General features: G+C 35.4%; 1 protein-coding gene across 2 annotated transcripts in view; it reads left to right on the forward strand.

Annotated features, from left to right (window-relative positions):
• Positions 1–10,853: 10,853 nt before the first annotated feature.
• The window catches only part of SNX2 (sorting nexin 2), a 254,932-nt gene continuing 252,014 nt past the window's right edge, over positions 10,854–13,771 (forward strand). Inside the window, exon 1 of one of the 2 annotated variants that reach the window (XM_053701608.1) lies at positions 10,854–11,011. In XM_053701608.1, coding sequence (XP_053557583.1) covers positions 10,868–11,011 — 144 coding nt within the window. In that variant the 5' untranslated portion in view covers positions 10,854–10,867. The remainder of the gene's footprint in view (positions 11,012–13,771) is intronic. The other variant, XM_053701607.1, reaches the window with a different exon arrangement.

Here is a 13,771-nt window from a genome sequence, read left to right on the forward strand (position 1 = left end):
TTCTATTAACAAAAATCTATGCTATTTCCCTCCTGTAACAGAGGAAGAAGTCTCTGCACTCCTATCCTCGGCTCATCTCACAACCTGCCCACTTGACCCTATTCCTTCACGACTTATTCCCCTTCTCTCTGCTTCACTAACCCCTACCCTAACTTATCTCTTTAACCAATCCCTCACTGCTGGCACATTTCCTGACACATTCAAGCATGCGACAATCATACCAATCCTAAAAAAGCCCTCGCTTGACCCCTCCACGCCTTCTAACTATCGACCAGTCTCCTTACTTCCCTTTGCTTCAAAATTATTGGAACGACTAGTCTATAATCGGCTAACTCAATTTCTCACAACTAACTCCTTACTTGATTCACTACAATCTGGTTTCCGCCCTAAACACTCAACAGAAACCGCTCTTGCTAAAGTAACAAATGACCTGTTATCAACCAAAGCAAAAGGCCATTACTCATTACTAATTCTTCTTGACCTGTCCGCAGCTTTTGACACAGTTGACCATCCTCTCCTCCTAAAAATACTACATTCATTTGGCATCCGAGACACAGCCCTCTCCTGGTTTGCATCATATCTTTCAAACCGCTCGTTTTCAGTTTCCTTTAACAACACATCTTGTGATCCTATGCCTCTCTCAGTTGGAGTACCGCAAGACTCTGTCTTGGGTCCCTTGCTTTTCTCTCTTTATACATCCTGCCTTGGAAAACTTATAGCCTCCTTTGGATTCCAGTACCACCTATATGCTGATGATACCCAAATCTATCTTTCCTCTCCTGATATCTCTCCCTCTTTACTCAACCAGATTTCTGACTGCCTCTCTGCAATTTTCTCTTGGATGTCTTCACACTACCTCCAACTCAATCTGTCCAAAACTGAGCTGCTTCTTATTCCCCCCTCTTCGAGACATCCGACACCTGACATTTCTCTGATGGTTGGAGACTCTATTCTCAACACCTCACCCCAGGTCCGCTGCCTTGGGGTCACACTAGACTCAGAACTCACATTCAACCCACATATACAAACGCTTACCAAATCCTGCCGGTCACACCTACGCAACATTTCCAGAATTCGTCCCTTCCTTACTCAAAATACTACAAAAATACTTATTCATTCCCTCATCCTGTCACGCATTGATTATTGCAATCTACTCTTAAATGGCCTTCCAAAACACCGCCTCTCCTCCCTCCAATCTATTATGAATGCTTCTGCTAGACTCATCCACCTAAGTCGATGATCTACATCAGCTGCTCCGCTCTGCCAGTCTCTACACTGGCTCCCCATACACTCCAGAATACAGTTTAAAGTATTAACCCTAACTTACAAAGCACTCAACAGTCTAACTCCCAACTATATCTCCTCTCTCATCGTGAAATACTCCCCATCCCGTCCTCTTCGATCAAACTCTGACCTACGTCTCTACACTCCTGTTATCTCTACATCCCACTCCCGCCTCCAAGACTTCGCACGTGCTGCTCCTGTCCTCTGGAACTCTCTACCCCGCTCCATCAGACTGTCTCCAACCTTGTATAGCTTCAGAAGATCCTTGAAAACTCACCTATTCAGAGAGGCTTACCATCTCTCCTCCATCCCGCATCCGAACCAAGCTAATACATGTACATGTACTGCCTGACTCACTGCTGCAAATACAACCGATGTAACAAGCTACCCCAACCTTATGTCTCTGCACCCTAAACCTATAGACTGTGAGCTCTCCGGAGCAGGGCCCTCTTCATCCTGTGCTAGATTTGTTTTAGTCTTGTTATGTTTTGTATTGTATCACAGATCTTTGTCATTGTATACCCCCATCATTGTACCCAGCGCTACGGAATTTGGCGGCGCTATACAAATAAATGATAATAATAATAATAATGGCAGCAGTTTTGCAAGACTGGAATTCATTTGCAAGAGAACTAGAGGGCAGCACTATTTCCTGTAGTGCTCCAGATACCTACATAGGCGTCTCTTCAACAAACAGGATCTAAGCAAATTTGAAAATGTGAGTAAATTTTCAACTTTTTAAAAATTGTATACTCTGTCTGAATCACAAAAGAAAATTATTGGATTTCATATCCCTTTAATTTATACTTTAAACTCTGACTTCTAAAAATTAGCCACTTGCCTGGAGATTGATCTTCTCCTTAAACTTTAGTCAATTTTCTTATAAACATGTTAACCATCTAGCCCTAACTTTGCTAGATTGCATTTGCTTTAAAAGAACGTTAAACACTTTGAGATGGTCATATAAAATTATAAATCATATAAAAAAAAGTCTACAATATACTTTCATTAATTATTTTGTCCCAATTTCCTGTAATCCCATTCTGAAATTGTGAGCTTTTCAGTTCCTGTTAGAAATGGAAGTACAGAACGCTGTAATATTCCACCCAGCCATTGGCTGCACGCTATAGTGACCTATTTATAACTGTCCCTAATTGGCCAAAGCAGAGAAGGTAATCTAAGTTACAACATGGCAGCTCCAATTGTTTTATAGACACTAAAACAATACACTTATTTTGTCACTATTTAAACAACTAATGAAACTTTAAAAATTACTAATATTTTCTTCAAATGCATTCATTCTAGCATTTATTTAGTATTTAATGTCCCTTTAAAGCAAAAAATAAAAAAGACTGATTACCCTTCACCTGAATGAATAAACTCTAGACCAGGAGTATCAAACTTAATGTATCTGGGGGCCACTGGCCAAGTGTTCTTTGCTCATGGGGGCCGCTTGAACTGAATAAGTGCTCTGGAACTGGATATATTAGGAACTGGAAATGACATTTACCAAAGTAGTAGTGCATAGTGGGAGTTGTAGCCCAGAGCAGACATACACAGTTGTCTATATTTATCTTAAAACAGGAAAACCAATGGCACTACTTATAAATGTACAAACGTTTCCATATATATTATTACTCTATGGTAATTATTTCTTAGGGGTTGGTGCTTGTACTTGCAAGAATTAAAGAACAAATCAGTAGAGAACTGAAGAACAGAGTACAAATATAGCACTCAAAACGTTTGATTAATGTGTATGTTTATGTCAAGCAAGATAAAGAAAAATAAAACAACTTTTATTCACTAATTTTTAATACAAAAACAAGGGTAGGTAGGTGATTTAAAATTACAAATGCTTACTCAGCATAGGAGTGTTATTAAAGATTAGATTGAAATAAAGGATAGCGAGATCAGACAAGTGTTTAAGAATTAAATGATCCTGTCATTTCCTATCTATTACACAATCTCAATAGAGCAAAGTCTAATATGGCGTACTAAGGATAAATATGCTGAGAAAATTAGGTGTCCTCATATTGTCAAAAATTACTAATAGGTACTGGAATGCTGGGATGTAAGATATAGGTAAGCAATCATTTACTCTCTGGCCAAGCCAAAAGTCTATACCTATTGGTTATCACTTATCAGTATAGAAAATTATTCTTATGTCAGAAATCGATAATTGCCACTATGGTAGTGTAAAAATTGGTATTAGGATACTGGGGTGTGGATTGTCTGGAAATGCCAGAGACATGTATCTTTTATTACTAGAATTAAATACCTGGTGTTTGCCAGAACAAATTCCACTAGTAAGTAGTCCTTGGTGCTCTAGCTGAGCCATAGATCTTTACCCAGAGTTATAAATATTAGAGCATAAATATCATTCAGTCTATGTACTAGATCTATACCTTGGGATTACCACTATTATAGTATGAAAGTCGGTACTGATAATAGGTACTATAATGCTGGCAAAAGGATATAATTGTATCAGCAAGAGGACCCACCAGAATGAGGAGATATGTATACCTTTTAAATACCGTTGGAACTCCAGCTAAGCCAGAAATCTTTACCTTTTAATTACCAATTGACATAATAAAAAGAGAGGATATAATAATCCCTCTTAGTAAGCAGTCATTTAACTCTAGCTAAGCCAGAGACCTATACCTTTAAGTTACCAGTATAGAACATTTTAGTTACCAGTATAATAATCCCTCTTAGTAAGCAGTCATTTAACTCTAGCTAAGCCAGAGACCTATACCTTTAAGTTACCAGTATAGAGCATTTTAGTTACCAGTATAGAGCATTTTTTTATGTTGAAGATCTATACCTAATGGTGACTACTATTGTAGCATAGGAGTAGGTATCAAAAAAATTCTAAGGTGTAGATTATCTGGAGATGCTATAGACCTATATCTTATATTATAGGAACAAGTCCCTCTAGTGAGCAATCATTTACACTCCAGCTAAGCCAGAGATCTATACATTTTAATTACCAATTGTTATGATAAGTTAAGAGTAAAGAAATCCCCCAAAGTGAGGAGATATATATACCTTTTAATACCGTTTGCATTCTAGCTAAGCCAGAAACCTATACCTTTTATTCTACCAATAAGAATAATAGAGCGAGAGGATTATATCAGCACAAAGAATCCCCCAAAGTGGGGAGATATATATACCTTTTAATACCGTTCATACATGAGTAAGCAAGTGCTAGCTAAAAAGGGGGAGAGGGAGCAGGGACGCCACTGACGCGTTTTGCCGTGGTGGTTTTATCAAAGGGCAATCTCACTGACATCTCATGGGATTTTTATACCCTTAGTTGTTTCCGGATTGGCTGTTTCAACCTTCAATCATTAGGCATATCAGATGATTGGGCAACACGTGTGTCAGTCAGCAGAGTGTATTATAATTCGATGTAGTGGCATGTAGACACCAAACTTAGATTTGTATGTTTTCAATCACAATGAACCAGAACAATAATAAAATAGCTTTCACCTAAATTGCATAGCTTGTGTGTTTATATGTGAGTAGCGATTATAAAAACTAAAACGTATATTTTTTTGCTATATCGGTCATCATTGGTCAAAATATCTGTCATTCATTGCACCAACTTCTGTAATTGGTACATTGGTATCCAATAGAAACCTTAGGTAGTCCGTTGGTATTGAAAAAATATATATTTGTTTTATATCAGAATATTTAAACTGACAATAGATCAAGGCATTGCGTGTGATAGTATTCTGCTCAAAATCCGTGAGTAACAGAATCTTATTTAAAACGCCTGTTTTAGAAGTCAAAGAAAACCGACACATTTTAACGTATGATTAGATAGAGAATATGTCTATTGAATCCACCGGCATGATCGAAAAGCCTTGAATTGATTTCTCTATGGCTGTCATAACTTATATGTGTGCCTTTGATATGGAACTTTATTGACCATTGTATAATGAATACATACAAAAAATTGTATTGAAGAATAATGAAAGATAATATGAAATAATAATAAAAGGGAGCGGAATCTAAAAAATTGCAAACTTAAAGCTCTCTGTAGTGATTCAGGTTATGTGTGTGTTCCATCAAATACACAGTATAATAAGCTCTCTGTGGTGGGTAGAGTTATATGTATGTTCCATTTAATACACAGTACTATAAAGTATCTTAAATGAGTTGGAAGGAACAAAATAAACATAACTTGTATATGAAAAATACAGGTTAGTTGGTGTCAACTAGTATACAATATAAATTCCCTAAGAGAGGTGCAGTTGTGAGAAAGAAAAGGTGAAGTGCATTGGAAAAGTGGAAAATAATTGTTACTTAATCTTGTGTAAATAGTGAAAAAATGAAGCTAAAAATAAAATAAAATAATGATATACATAGTGATATATTTTAATAACTAAATAAAGTAATAAAGTAAGCAAAACCCAGTGATGTGTTAAACGTGTGAACATTGTGTTAATTTTAGACATATTGTATTCTATTAGGATCACTTGTGATAGTGTCTCATCTTAAATGGTAGTGGTGCCAAAGAAATTTGTCAGTATTTTAAACTGATGCGAATTGTCACAAAATTAAAAATATAAATGTAATCATTGTGAATAGAGCGAAGTGTGACTTAGTATGATTAATACTACCGTTAATTTTGAATGAATATATGGAAAAGATTAATTCCCAGTTTATTATATGGATTATTTTAGATAAAATAATTAATGTTATTAATATTAAAATCGATATTTTGGTCAATGAATTCAGTTATATATTAGTCTAACTATGTATGTGTTGGATTATTTATAAGCTTTTCTCAAAAGCTAAGACGTATATTTACATCTGGATATGATGTATATTTTGGCAAAAATACATAATAATTATTGTTCTCATTAAGACCTTTGGGGTTGACTGTATCTAATAAATAGATCTACACTCAGCTTGTAACAGAGCATTCTCCAAATCACCACCTCTAATGCCTAATGATATTTTTTCCAAACCAAAGTATGATATATCTTTGATATTAGATTAGTGTTTTTGGAGGAAATGTTTTGCTACTTGGGTGATTTTCTTCCCTTTCTGTAAATCATGTTCAGCATTCCTTATATTGCTCATGTGTTCACCTAATCTTTTCTTCATGGGTCTGGTGGTCATGCCGACGTAATATAAATTACAGTTGCATTTTAAAGCATATATTACGCCACAAGTGTTGCATGTAATATGTTGTTTGATTTTTTGTACCCTCCCAAACCTATCTTTGACTTGGTTCATTTGGATGATATGTGAGCAATAAATGCAACTTCTACAAGGGTAGTTGCCCGGGCATATAGTAGAAGTTTTGTTTTCCGGACAAAATTACTTTGGACCAATCTATCTTTAAAGGGACAGTCAAGTCCCAAAAAAACTTTCATGTTTCAAATAGGGCATGTAATTTTAAACAACTTTCCAATTTACTTTTATCACCAATTTTGCTTTGTTCTCTTGGTATTCTTAGTTGAAAGCTAAACCTAGGAGGTTCATATTCTAATTTCTTAGCCCTTGAAGGCCGCCTCTAATCTAAATGCATTTTCACCACTAGAGGGCATTAGTTCACGTGTTTCATATAGATAACATTGAGCTCATGCACGTGAATTTACCATGGAGACAGCTCGGATTGGCTAAAATGCAAGTCTATCAAAAGAACTGAAACAAGGGGGCAGTCTGCTGAGGCTTAGATACAAAGTAATTGCAGAGGTAAAACTTGTATAATTATAACTGTGTTGGTTATGCAAAACTGGGGAATTGGTAATTAAGAGATTATCTATCTTTTAAAACAACATCAATTCTGGTGTTGACTGTCCCTTTAAGATTTCTTGATCTCCTATAGCAGATAGATACTCTATCACCGAGGGTTTTATTGAGATCTGGATCATTTTTCAGAATATTCCATGACTTCTGTATGATGTTAGTCACATCCGTCATTTGTAAATTGAAAGTTGAAATTAATCTGGTCTGCTCATCAGGTTTTTGTATTTAGAATATAGTAATTCTTTCCTGGGGGTGTACTGAGCTCTATATTTGGCTCTTTTTAAACTCCTGTTACTATATCATCTTGCTTTAAGTTTTTTTTTTAAGTTCCTTGGCTCTTATATTGAAAATTTCCTCTGATGAGCAGTTTCTGCATATGCGCAGGAATTCTTCTGTGGGTAATGACTTTAAAGTGTTTGCCGCATGTGCACTTTCATGATGTAAAATAGAGTTGGTAGAGGTCTTTTTACGGAATAAATCTGTTGTCAGATTTCCATTGTCAACTGATTTCAGTTAAGCTACAGTCATTTGTTAATTTGATGGTTACAATTAAGTTTCTGCAGAAATGAATCCAATTCTGGTTTCGATCCCTCCCAAATAAAAAGGATATCATCTATATAGTGAATCCAAAGAGGTATTTGCTGCATATACAAAGCATTATCATCAGTAAAATCCATTTCTTTCTCCCACCAACCTAAAAAAAGGTTGGCATACGTGGGGGCACATGCTGTGCCCATGGCTGTTCCTCGAATTTGTAAATAATGCTGATCATTGAATACAAAAAAATTGTGGTTCAATATAAATTCCAGTAATTCCAAAATAAAAGAGTTATGGTCTTGAGATTCCGTTTGGTCTTGATTGAGAAAATACTGTACGGCTTTTATGCCATAGTGATGTTCAATACTGGTATAAAGTGATTCAACATCCGCTGTAACCAGCCATGTTTCAGGTGTGAGTTGAATACCATCTAGTCGTTGGAGTACTTCTGCTGTGTCTCTCACGTATGAGGGTAATTCCTCTACAAAGTTGCGTAATCTTTTATCCACATACATACTGGCTTTCTCTGTTAAACAGCCATTACCCAATACAATTGGGCGGGCTGGAGGATTGGTGATGTTCTTATGAACCTTCGGAATGAGGTAAAGTGTAGATATTCTTGGATGGGCTACTTTTAAATACTTAAATTCCTTCTTATTAATAATGTTTTCTTCTTTTGCCTTTTCAATAATGTTATTATATTTCCTTATGTATGAGGCAGGTGGATTGAAAATTAGTTTTTTATAGCAGTCTTTATCATTTAGTTGTTGATATGCTTCATATAAGTATTTCTCTGTTGGCCAGATCACAATGTTTCCTCCCTTGTCAGATCCTTTTATTACCACATTGTCCCAGTTTTCTATTTCTTTTAATGCCTGCTGTTCATTGTTAGAGATATTGTTGGTTGTATCGAGAACAGTTAATGTAGTGATTTCATTACAAACTATTTGGTGGAAGGTTTGTATGCTGCGGAATTGTGTTATATTGGGTATATACTGTGATTTATTCTTAATTAGATCACGCCATTTTTTATTTGATTGTGTGTCATCACTTTCTTTTAACAGTTCCTCTAGAACATTTATAGTATCCAATTCTTCATTAGTCCATAAGATGTTGTCTGGATTATTTCTCAAGGAATAGATTTTCTTCAACATTAGTTTTCGAACAAAGAGATGAATATCTTTAATCAATTGAAATTTATTGAGTTTGTTCTTGGGGCAAAAAGATAAACCTTTTGTAAGAACAGATAAGTGATGTTCAGATAAAATGTGTTGAGATAAATTGATTACGGTCAGTTGTTCAGTCTTATATGTGAGAAGGGGCTCACAGTTTCGTTTCCTCTGCTTGGCCCCTCTGGTTTCTTTCCTGTTGTGTTCTTGAGGTTTCCGTTTTTTTCTTGTGCTGACCTCTACCTCGCCTGGTGTGTCTGTTTCTGATCCTGAACTGGGACCTAAAAAAGTTGAATGCATTTGCGGGAGAGTGCGGGTTGTTGGTATAGGGGTAGTTATGTTAGTATTCTCTGATGGTGTTGTATTTGATTCATCTCCTTCTATATCCGACACATCTGTTTGAATTACATTTTTAGAGGTTTTTGGATTTTTAAAGAAACCTTTTTGTCTCCATCTGTATACTTTGTGGTTTAAAGAGTCAGTTTTGTCTCTGCTTAATTTTTGACCCTTAGTTTTTGTAATTTCATCTTCTAATTTGTCCAATTCCCTTTGATATTGTTGGTATCATTTTTTAAAGTTCTCTAACGATTCAAACTGAACTAATTTGGATTTATATTCATCGATCTCGACCTGTAATCTTGCCACTTCTGATTTATCATGTTTGACTAGAATTGCCATTAGTTTCTGTGAGCATTCTGTCAATGCGTCTATATTTATCTTGTAAGTGCCAAATTAAGTGATCATTCTGGATGTGTATAACAATGTAAAAAGTGATTTATCCAAGCACTGTATGGTGGGAGTGTACACTGAACATTTTTCTTTTTATTTATATTGTAAGTACCTATACAGAACATCAACCTCTTACAACCTTAAAGGATTACTTTCTGTTATAATTTTTAAGCTAAACAACTAACATATTAAAGTTAATAAACATTAATTAAAACCTACTGATCTATATTTTCTCCAAAACGAAGTTTCATAACGTTCTAAAAGTTATATCTTTTATTCGCCGATGATGTCACGTTATCCTGCCCACTATTTTCAGCACTGCACGTTCAAAATACTTAAACCAATAACTTTGTGTTTAAAGCGCCATTTTGAAACCTAGGTATTGTAAACGGATTGGTACAGAGCAAAGGATACCCACGGAGTGGGTTTGGAAAACAATTACATTTGCAGACAAGATTTCTGATATACGGTAGAGATATGGTAATGAAATGCTATTGATAAAAAGCGTATTTGCGGTAGTTAGCTAGTAACAGGCATAGAAAATATTTACTTTCAGTGGCCCTTTAAAAAAATGGACATCCTAAATTAATTAATTGTTTACTTATTACACAAAGGAGGGCCAGATTAAACTATCCTGAAAGCCACAAATTCCATTGTATCCAACCCTAATTTTGATATTTTTTTGACTGCACAAATGAACAAATATTTTATTTTATTTCACACTCCAAAGTGCATATGTATGTCTAGTAAGTTTCAAACTTTCATTTTGAGGATAGGGAGGAACTGGTGTTTTGTCTTTGTCTATGGATATTATGGATATCTGGATATTATGTTGCTTCTTTTCACATTCTCCTTCCTGATTCTCACTGTGGTTCACAGACTTTTGTAGCAACCTGGAAACGGGGATTTAGGGAAATACTTTCAGTTTATGTGTAATATGACTACTGTGGTACCTTTTTCTTGATGCTACAAGAATCATGGTGCCATTAGACGTTTCTCTGTCTATTGATTGTGTTCATAGATTCTGTAGGTTAGTATGTCAATTATTATTTTGTTTAATATTTCTTCATAGTGCTGCACAGAAAAAATATGCAAAACATTTCTCTGCGTCTTAGGTAAAATCATCAGAAAACGAAGATAATCGTAATTTACAAACATCTAAGTAAAAATACCACTTTCTTCCTTACGTTATTTAATAAAGTTGTCCTGTCATTTTAATACTTTTTCTAAAAAAAAAAAAAAAACCCCACGAAAGTCATTATCTACGGTTCTACCTGCCCTTAAGAAACATGAATTCCAATACTTCACCCCACCATATGACCAATTTACTTCCTCTTACACTTGATCACGAGCCTGCATGTGACAGCGCGAGCTGAGCTGGGATGGAGGGTGGAGTTACAGTGACAGTTCGAGTAAAGATGGCAGCAGAGAGGGAGCCGCCTCCGCTTGGGGATGGAAGACAGGGAGACTTTGAGGAGCTGGAGGACGGTGAAGACCTATTTGCTAGCACAGTGTCCACCATGGAGGTGAGGACACGTCCTGTACTTGCACGTGTCACATGGAAGTATATTGTAACCAGTCCCAGAGGCTGCACTAACGGGGAGGCCTAGGGACCCCTCCTTGTTTTGTGTTTTAGTGTAAGTCTGATACGTGTGCTCTGTCAGTAGTCCTGCTGGTCCAGGCAGGATGCTCGGCCCTGCTATTCACTTCCCACATTCTGACTGTGGCATTTCAGCTAATCTCCCTTCTTGTTCATATGCAGTACATTATCATATGACATTTCTTTGGAAGCTCTCGAAGGCACACTGTAAATATCTAGAGCAAAATATAGCCAACATTTTAGGATCAGTGTTAGTTATTTTGGTCATATAGGCTAATTAGCTGAGCCTTGCATAGTCAAGTGTCTGTAAAATTCATTGTATTAGTGTAATGCATCATAATAATCCAGCACAGCAATACAACTAATCTTTTGCACTATGTACAATTTGTCTTTTATTTATCATTTTAGAAAAAGAAGTTTAAAGGGCTCAGAAATATCAAGTTTTGGTAATCCTCTTATTTTAGCGGTTTTTTATCATCTATGGGAGAAACAAGCGTTTTAAAGTCACAACCACTGTTGATGTGTCTACTATGTGGTTTGTTCTTAATTTGAATTCATATACAGTATGTAAGATTCTTTTATCATAAAACGGACAAGGGGAGTCAGTACAGTACAATGGTGTCAACATTTGTTGGCATATATACCCACAGCTGCTGTAACACTTTTTTTTTCTTTTTGCTACCTCTTTATAGGTTTTCCAGAAACACTTATGTAAAGTTAATCAAAGGCTGTGGGGTCTTTAACGTCAATGCTTCACTCTCTTATTGTCTGAAGTTTTGCTTGTAAAAAATAAATAATTGTGTTGCAAGCACTGTATTTAAAGGAACCTAAAAGTGCAAAAATAAACAAACATGCTGTAGTATGTTATATGGCAAAAGGGACATTCTAGCCAAAAACTTTCTTTCATGCTTTAGAAAGGGCATGCTATTTTAAACAGTTTTCTAATATACTTCTGTTATCTAATTTGCTTCATTCTCGTGATATACTTGGTTGAAAAACATATCTAGATATGCTCAGTATCTGCTGATTGATGGCTGTACATAGATGCCTCTTGTTATTGGCTCACCCATGTTCATTGCTATTTCTTCAACAAGGGATATCTAAAGAATGAAGCAAATTATATAATAGAAGTAAATTGGAATGTTGTTTAAAATTGTATTCTCTATCTGAATCATGAAAGATATATTTTGGGTTTCATGTCCCTTTAAAGCCAAGCAAAAAACATAAAAATTAGTTAACTAAAACAAAGGTTTATTAAATGTAAGCATTATCCTTTTCTATTGAACGACCAATATGAGTCGCATATACATTTATGGAAATATAAGTTCTTTAGATAAAAGTTGGGATTCATTTCTTAAAGTGAAGGTAAAGTTAATGGGTCTGCTACAAAAAAATAAATATATCATTCAAAATAAATAGCATGTTCATTCATCAATTCTTCTATTTTGCAATATTACCTTAGATATCTGTTATAATGTGCTCCAATTTTGCTTTGCTCAAATCAACCCGTTTTTTTTTTCTCTCCTAAACAACGATGACGTTGTTTAGACAGCCAATTGATTCTTTGGCCATTAGGCGGCCGTCAATTGATGTCAGCAGGGGATGGTCAACTATTTGTAGTTCCTCCTTGAAAAGCGAGCACGTCCTTGTGTAGCGCATGCGCATTAAGAGGTTCAGTTGCAACGAACGAGCGATATTCACACAGCTGGTGACAGATAATTTTGGGCGCATGCGCGGTGATTAGAGGCTCGATGTGCACGAGCATAGTTGACATGTATAGAGCGGGTGGGACCGCTCTATTCGTCAAAGTATCGCAAACACGGAAATGCTGGATGGGAGGAGATTAGGATGGCAAGGATTAGAAAAGTAAAGGTAGATAAATACGGTCAAATATAAGTTTATTTAAAAAATAAACATAGTGACTACGTTGGAAAAGGAATATAGATATCAATTTTTATGGGAAAAACTTTACCTTCACTTTAATGGAAAGGAGCCTTAAAAATTCATGTAAATTGGTAAAAAAAAATTGGTTTTGTCTACACTATGCTAATTCATTAATATTTAACACTTTAGTATATACATGTGTGTATATATTGACTAACTGATGGTTACTAATTGTTGAATGACTTACAAGTGTCACATGATCAGAGGACCAAAGGATTTATTTGTCACAGCCTATTGATTTTCGTGGTTAACTTTAAGTTGTTTCACTAATTTCAGTAATTCTGGTCATGTGTCAAAATATATTTGATGATTGGTGTATAGGGTTGTGTGATAATTAATTCTTACTGCTCTGATACACTGATTTTTTTTGTTTTTTTAACTTAAATTATTGGTGCACTGAAACACATCATGAGTAACGTTGTGAAATACATAGTAACTGTATTATATGGCTTACATACTAGAAATATTATCATTGAATTGTACAATGTCCTCTATTATGTTTTTTTTTTAAAAAAAATTGTGTTTCTAATGGAGAACATAAAAGGGACATTAAACCTTAATAATGTTTAATTATGAGTGGTAACAAAAAAAAAACTTTGCAATATATTTTAATTATCAGAAGTTTGTGGAGACATCAGACTTTACACCGCTATATTGTGCATCGGTTGCCTAATCTAGTGAGTCAATTATAGTTGTCCCTAGTTGGCTTCAGCAGAGATGGAAATGTAGGTTACATTATGGC

Source organism: Bombina bombina, chromosome 2, assembly GCF_027579735.1.
Source record: "Bombina bombina isolate aBomBom1 chromosome 2, aBomBom1.pri, whole genome shotgun sequence".
In the NCBI taxonomy this organism is placed as follows: domain Eukaryota; kingdom Metazoa; phylum Chordata; class Amphibia; order Anura; family Bombinatoridae; genus Bombina; species Bombina bombina.